This window comes from Leuresthes tenuis, unplaced genomic scaffold, assembly GCF_036924035.1.
Source record: "Leuresthes tenuis unplaced genomic scaffold, fLeuTen1.0.hap1 SCAF_17, whole genome shotgun sequence".
NCBI classification, from domain to species: Eukaryota; Metazoa; Chordata; class Actinopteri; order Atheriniformes; family Atherinopsidae; genus Leuresthes; species Leuresthes tenuis.
In genome coordinates this window covers 2673110-2679186 of record NW_027325371.1, presented here as the reverse complement: position 1 = coordinate 2679186, position 6077 = coordinate 2673110, and the positions used below count along the sequence as shown (strand labels likewise).

General features: G+C 45.4%; 1 protein-coding gene and 1 long non-coding RNA gene across 3 annotated transcripts; one reads left to right on the top strand and one right to left on the bottom strand.

The window, feature by feature from the left end:
- Window positions 1-485: 485 nt before the first annotated feature.
- On the top strand, window positions 486-4032 carry LOC140273092 (chymotrypsin-like protease CTRL-1; the record flags this gene model as incomplete). The annotated part of the gene is made up of 6 exons (XM_072368616.1): window positions 486-540; window positions 879-899; window positions 1075-1234; window positions 1802-2073; window positions 3473-3618; window positions 3712-4032. Coding segments are annotated over exons 1-6 (975 nt in total), but the record flags the coding sequence as incomplete, so codon positions are not given.
- Window positions 4033-4777: 745 nt separating this feature from the next.
- LOC140273799 (uncharacterized) lies at window positions 4778-5702 on the bottom strand. Of its 2 annotated transcripts, none has more exons than XR_011908060.1 (3): window positions 5513-5550; window positions 5145-5230; window positions 4778-4799 (listed from the first exon to the last, which is right to left on the bottom strand). It is a non-coding gene; the product is annotated as an uncharacterized lncRNA (long non-coding RNA). The 2 variants fall into 2 exon arrangements; XR_011908059.1 differs by lacking the exon at window positions 5513-5550 and adding an exon at window positions 5666-5702 and having other exon boundaries at window positions 4781-4799; window positions 5145-5197.
- Window positions 5703-6077: the final 375 nt, after the last annotated feature.

Sequence of the window (6077 nt, the reverse complement as noted above, 5' to 3'; positions counted from 1 at the left end):
CCAAAGGTCGATGATTGACTTTGTCGTCCTGTGATCAGACCTACAGTCGTATGTCTTGGATAAAGAGAGAAGGCAGATCAACCGATCCCCACCTGAAGTCCAGAGTTCATTCAAAATGCTCTTAATTTGGCTGCAGCTCAGATTCTTCCAGGTAATTTTACTGAGTTAGGAAGGTTCGACTGGACCCTTCTTCTCTGCTCCCTGTACACCTGCATCACCATCACCTGGCCTGTGTGAGGCTCCCTCAGTTTAAATACTCCCTGCTTTCCTTCACCATCCCTCATCAGAACAGAAATACTGCAGAAAATGACGTAAACAACCTTAAATGGAAAAGATGTTTGATGTGGGGAGGAACAGGTGAAGTGTTCGGCGTGTTGTTGCACAGGTGACTGAGCTGCAGATGGAGGTGTGACTGAATGACAGAGAAAAGGAGGGGAAGCAGGTTATAAATGCTGCAGCTCATCTGAAGAAGTTATCTTACAGTTATGGCTTTAAAGGAGCTGATCTACGTGGTGACGGTGCTGGCTCTGCTGAATCAAGGTAAGAATCTACTCAGTGCACACACCTGGATCAGTTTCAGGGCCAGAGTTCATGTTCATGAAGGAAAATGTGTCAAAACCCACAATAATGATCAGGAAAGGGTCTAAAATAAAGTGTTGCATTAAGATGTTGCTGCAGCCGTCTGATCAGTGTTCATGTGGTGGATTTAAAAGTAGGTTTTTTTCCTCTGCTGTGATGGGAAAAAGAGGAAAGACTGGTTCACACAGAACAGAGGGATAATGGTGGAGAATCACAACTCTGTTAACTCCAGCTTTGAACCTTTGAAGCTTCACAGCGAACAAATCTTTTTGTTTGACTTGTTTGCTTTTATCTTTCAGAGTCGGAGTCACAGCTGAGTGGTGAGTCAAAGCTTCTCTACATAATGCAACATTTACTGATTTATACTCTTTTTATTCATTAGTCAAACTCCAATTTAGAGTCCAGAAGAAACAAATAGAACAAATTTTACTGCAGCAGTTTGTGATCCTGCTCACAGCAGACAGATAATCCAGGTTTTAATGTGTCTTTCCTTAGATTGTGGCCAGCCACGACTCAACACCAGGATTGTTGGAGGACAGGTTGCTCCTGAAGGCAGCTGGCCCTGGCAGGTCAGTCTGCATTTCTCCAGTCACTTCTGTGGAGGATCCCTCATCAACAATCAGTGGGTGCTGAGTGCTGCTCACTGCTTCTTAAGGTGAGCAACAAGGGTAGAGCTCATAGAGCTTCACAGTTTATCAGTTTCTGAATAAATCTGGTGGGATGTTCTTCAGGTATCCAGTAGCAACAGAGACACAAGTGGTTTATTCTGAATCGGGGATCATCAAAGTCGGGGACTTATTTTGTCACTTTTAGTCACCTTATGCCTCTTTATGGTTGTTAAGAGTGTCTTTGTTGTCATTTTGTAATTCATTGAGGTAATTTTGCTTGTTTTACTGGCTGTTAAATCTGTTTTTGGTTGTTTTGTGTGTCTTTGGGAGGAGCTGTAACATTCTTTATAAAATCATGTATCTGTGAATTGTGTTCAACCAAATCTTAACATTTAAGCTCGTCATCTCCTCCTGTTAGATAATTAAGTTACGAATATTTCTTTACTTCCACGAACTGAACCTCCCCTGAAACTGTTTGGAGAGCCACTAGAAGGCCCCCCTCCCACTTTGAAAATCTCTAGTCAAAACTAATTTGCATTATTTAAGAAATAAATGAATATGCTGCGTGAAACACGGAGGATCAACCTTTAAAATGTCCCTTCTTCTGATCTCAGTAACAACCCATCGGGCCTGACTGTATATCTGGGTCGTCAGAGTCAGGAAGGATCCAACCCTAATGAGGTGTCTCGGACAGTGTCACAGATCATCCGTCATCCTGACTACAACTCAGGAACTAACTTCAACAACGACATCGCCCTCTTGAGGCTGTCTTCATCAGTGAATTTTACCAACTTCATTGCACCCGTCTGCCTGGCGGCCTCAAATAGCACCTTCTTCAGCGGCATTGACACCTGGGTCACCGGCTGGGGCAACATTGGAAGTGGAGGTGGGTCATAGAATAGAATAAAATACTAAAATAGGGGCAGCTTGATAAAGAGCATGTCTTGTGTTGGCAGTACCTCTTGACTGTACCGAACTTTGCTGCTTGTCCTGCATTTCCTTTCCTGTCTCTCTCTACTAACCGGTCTATTAAAGGCACAAAAAATGTTCGTTAAACCCAAATAGGAAATTAACCACCACCAGTAATTAAGTCACATTCAATTTATGATCATTCCTGGTGATTCCTGCATTGTTTTATGTGTGATGGGTTTTGAATACTGTTGTATTTATGTTACTGTTCTTATTTTTATGATTTTTTTTATCTTTATGGTACTTTATTAATATTTGTGTAAAGCACTTTGGTATACTTTAGAGGTCTTAGAGAAGACAATGATGGAAGATACTGAGGTCCCAGAAAGCAAAGAATGTTTGAAAAATGGCCCACATCTTCAGTCTTCAAGAGGGTTCCAGGTTCAACTCCCGGCTGGGGCCTTTCTGTGTGGAGTTTGCATATTCTACCGTGTATGCGTTGGTTCTCTCCGGGTACTCCGACTTCCTCCCACCGTCAGAAAGCATGCATGTTATGTTAATTGGTGACTCTAAACTGTCCTTAGGAGTGAGTGTGCGTCTGTGTGTGGTTGTTTGTCTCGTTTGTCTCTGTGTGGCCCTGTGATGGATTGGCGACCTGTTCAGGGTGTACCCCGCCTCTCACCCAATGACATCTGGGATAGGCTCCAAATTCAAATTGACCAGAACTAGGGTTGCACCGATCCAATATATTGGTCGGATATCGATACCGCTATTGAAGAAAATTCGAGATCGGGTATCGTGACAATGGGCCCATCCAAATTTTCCCCCTTGTCCTGTTCAACATTGGCATCCATCCAAGGGCTTTCTGCCCCCTCTAGTGGTCAAAAAACTGAACCAGTTACACTTGTTATATTTTTATGGTTAAGATTGTTTTACTGGTACACAATTATTAAATAAATAAGTAATTCCTAAAATTTACATCTATTTGTTTTTTAAAAAAATAGGAAAAATGATCCCAGTCTTTTCCACACAATGAAACTTACCATTTATTACCATAATTCTGCGCTGTTTTTCTGTTTCAGCATCGGATCGATATTAGCAGATACTGAACCTCAGATATCGGTATCGGAGGTTAAAAAAGCGGATCGGTGCATCCCTAACCTGAACCCATTAGTTTGAATAATGAAGGCGTCTTTTCCCTCAATAAAATGAACGACAATAAAAGTATATCTTATATAAAAGTGCTAAAATCAGCCTAGATTAAGCCCAGATGCTCTCTGGGTAGCTGACTGCTTTGACAAGTCAAAACTTCTTAAAAAAAACTTCTTCATGGTCACATGTTGTTTATTTAACTGTATTTGTCTCTGTTCCCTTAGTGTCCCTTCCTTCTCCACAAAACCTAATGGAGGTGGAGGTGCCAATTGCAGGAAACAGACAGTGTAAGTGTAGCTATGGAGTGAACGCAATCACAGAGAACATGGTGTGTGCCGGGTTAGCTGAGGGAGGGAAAGACTCCTGCCAGGTAATAATTTTGACGAGTTTTCATCAGATTTTTACCTCTTGCAAAGATTCCTTCTCCTCACTTGCTCTAACCAAAATGTTTCTGGTCTTGAAGGGAGACTCAGGAGGTCCGCTGGTAAGTAAGCAGGGCGGTCGGTGGATTCAGGCAGGCATTGTTAGTTTTGGAGCAGGATGTGCGCTGCCTAATCTACCAGGAGTTTATGCTCGAGTGTCCCAGTATGAGACATGGATCAACAACCAGATAACAAGTAACCAGCCGGGTTTTATCAGCTTCACATCCACTGGGACTGACAGTGACCTCAGCGTCTCGTGCCCAGGCCTCCCGGCAATTACTACCACTTTAACTACAACCACCACCACTACAGCAGCCACCACTACAGCAGCCACCCCACCTAATACTTCCTCACCAACATCAACAACACCTACAACATCCACTCCAAACGACTCTACAACCACCACCCCACCAAATACCTCCTTGCCAACATCAACAACACCTACAACAACCACTCCAAACGACTCTACAACAAACACCACACCAAACACCTCCTCGCCAACACCTACAACATCCACTCCAAACGAGTCTACAACCGCCACCCCACCAAACACCTCCTCGCCAACACCTACAACATCCACTCCAAACGACTCTACAACCACCACCCTACCAAACACCTCCTCGCCAACACCTACAACATCCACTCCAAACGACTCTACAACCACCACCCCACCAAACACCTCCTCGCCAACACCTACAACATCCACTCCAAACGAGTCTACAACCGCCACCCCACCAAACACCTCCTCGCCAACACCTACAACATCCACTCCAAACGACTCTACAACCACCACCCCACCAAACACCTCCTCGCCAACACCTACAACATCCACTCCAAACGACTCTACAACCACCACCCCACCAAACACCTCCTCGCCAACACCTACAACATCCACTCCAAACGACTCTACAACCACCACCCGAACAAACACCTCCTCGCCAACATCTACAACACCTACAACATCCACTCCAAACGACTCTACAACCACCACCCCACCAAACACCTCCTCGCCAACACCTACAACATCTACTCCAAACGACTCTACAACCACCACCCGAACAAACACCTCCTCGCCAACACCTACAACAACCACTACATACGACTCTACAACCACCACCACACCTAATACCTCCTCGCCAACACCTAAAGCACATACACCATCCACTCCAAACGACTTTACAACCACCACCCCAACAAACACCTCCTCGCCAACACCTACAACAACCACTACATACAACTCTAATACCACCACCCCACCTAATACCTCCTCGCCAACATCTACAACACCTACAACAACCACTCCAAACAACTCTACAACCACCACCCCATCTAATACCTCCTCGCCAACACCTACAACAACCACTCCAAACGACTCTACAACCACCACCCCATCTAATACCTCCTCGCCAACACCTACAACAACTACTCCAAACGACTCTACAACCACCACCACACCTAATACCTCCTCGCCAACATCTACAACACCTACAACAACCACTCCAAACGACTCTACAACCACCACCACACCTAATACCTCCTCGCCAACACCTACAAAAACCACTACATATGAATCTACAACCACCCCCACACCTAATACCTCCTCGCCAACATCTACAACACCTACAACAACCACTCCAAACGACTCTACAACCACCACCCCACCTAATACCTCCTCGCCAACACCTACAAAAACCACTACATATGAATCTACAACCACCCCCACACCTAATACCTCCTCGCCAACATCTACAACACCTACAACAACCACACCAAACGACTTTACAACCACCACCCCACCAAATACCTCCTCGCCAACATCTACAACACCTACAACAACCACACCAAACGACTCTACAACCACCACCCCACCTAATACCTCCTCGCCAACATCTACAACAACCACTCCAAACAACTCTACAACCACCACCCCACCTAATACCTCCTCGCCAACACCTACAACAACCACTCCAAACAACTCTACAACCACCACCCCACCAAACACCTCCTCGCCAACACCTACAACAACCACTACATACGACTCTACAACCACCACCACACCTAATACCTCCTCGCCAACATCTACAAGACCTACAACAACCACTCCAAACAACTCTACAACCACCACCCCACCAAACACCTCCTCGCCAACACCTACAACAACCACTCCAAACGACTCTACAACCACCACCCCACCTAATACCTCCTCGTCAACACCTACAACTACCACTACATACGACTCTACAACCACCACCCCACCAAACACCTCCTCGCCAACACCTACAACAACCACTCCAAACAACTCTACAACCACCACCCCACCTAATACCTCCTCGCCAACACCTACAACAACCACTCCAAACAACTCTACAACCACCACCCCACCAAACACCTCCTCGCCAACACCTAC